The sequence below is a fragment of the Poecilia latipinna genome, unplaced genomic scaffold (genome assembly GCF_001443285.1).
Source record: "Poecilia latipinna isolate Pla-1442-1.1 unplaced genomic scaffold, P_latipinna-1.0 Scaffold5490, whole genome shotgun sequence".
NCBI classification, from domain to species: Eukaryota; Metazoa; Chordata; class Actinopteri; order Cyprinodontiformes; family Poeciliidae; genus Poecilia; species Poecilia latipinna.
In genome coordinates, this window is record NW_015118106.1 from 1 (window position 1) to 966 (window position 966).

General features: G+C 43.0%; 1 protein-coding gene across 1 annotated transcript in view; it reads right to left on the bottom strand.

The window, feature by feature from the left end:
• Positions 1-278: 278 nt before the first annotated feature.
• Positions 279-966, bottom strand: part of LOC106943574 (serine palmitoyltransferase 1-like) — a 9319-nt gene continuing 8631 nt past the window's right edge. The window contains exon 4 of the mRNA XM_015026879.1: positions 279-543. Within this exon, the coding sequence (XP_014882365.1) occupies positions 466-543 (78 nt within the window). The 3' untranslated portion in view covers positions 279-465. The remainder of the gene's footprint in view (positions 544-966) is intronic.

Genomic DNA, 966 nt, shown 5'->3' on the forward strand with positions numbered 1-966 from the left:
GCTTCCCGCGCCCCCCCTGCAATGACACGGCGCCCCCCCTAGGGGGCGCGCCCCACAGTTTGGGAACCTCTGGTATAGAAGATGATGTGTGCAAGCTTCAGGCCCTGTTCCATATATATGACATTTTTATAAAGAACCATGAATCTTATTCCAACATGCCCAGGAGAGTGCCACGACACAAACTGACCCCTACGTGCGAGCCAGCTGCCTGCCTTGGCCTAGCTCCAATAGAGTGACCTCTCCCATCAATTCCGGGTAAGCTTTCATGTTTGTCTTTGAATCTTAGTCCATAACAGGTGCCAAAGTCCCAGATAACTTTTGCTTAGGTTCAGGGGATACCAAACCCTTCTACCACATTAAAGTGAAGATTCTGTTTTATTGTCATTTTGTAATAACTGTCTTATTCCTATTGCACCTAGGCGCAACATACAAATTAGAGCTACACTAAATACTGTAATAGTTTCCTTACCTGGGAGGGGTAAGGAATCGCTCTTCTTTTTCCAGATACTGAGCAAGAGTCAAAGCAACCTTTCGTTCCAAACACTAAAAGAGAGAACAATGAAACTCGGTGACAAACTACACCGTTTGCATGCAAATATTGATTAGCTGGTTGTTTCAGTCTTAAATAATATGGCTAAAAAGAACTACCACAAACACAGAATTCAAAGCAAAAATGAAGCTTGCAAAGTCGAAGTGTTCAAATTTTTTACTTCTTTTATAGCTTTTTTTTTTTCTTATGTAAGCATCAGGGTACAGGTGGAAACTCCAATGCATTTTTAAGCAGCTCCTGGGATTAAATCGTAAAAATCAAAGAGGTAACAGGCCCTCATGGCACCTGTTTTCAATGCTATATGGTAGAGGTGTGCCGATCAATCAGCCACTGATCATAATCGGGCCAATTTCCATGAAAAAGTGTATGATCAGTGATGGCCGATCATTGGCTCTGGTTGCCGATCACCTGCATCT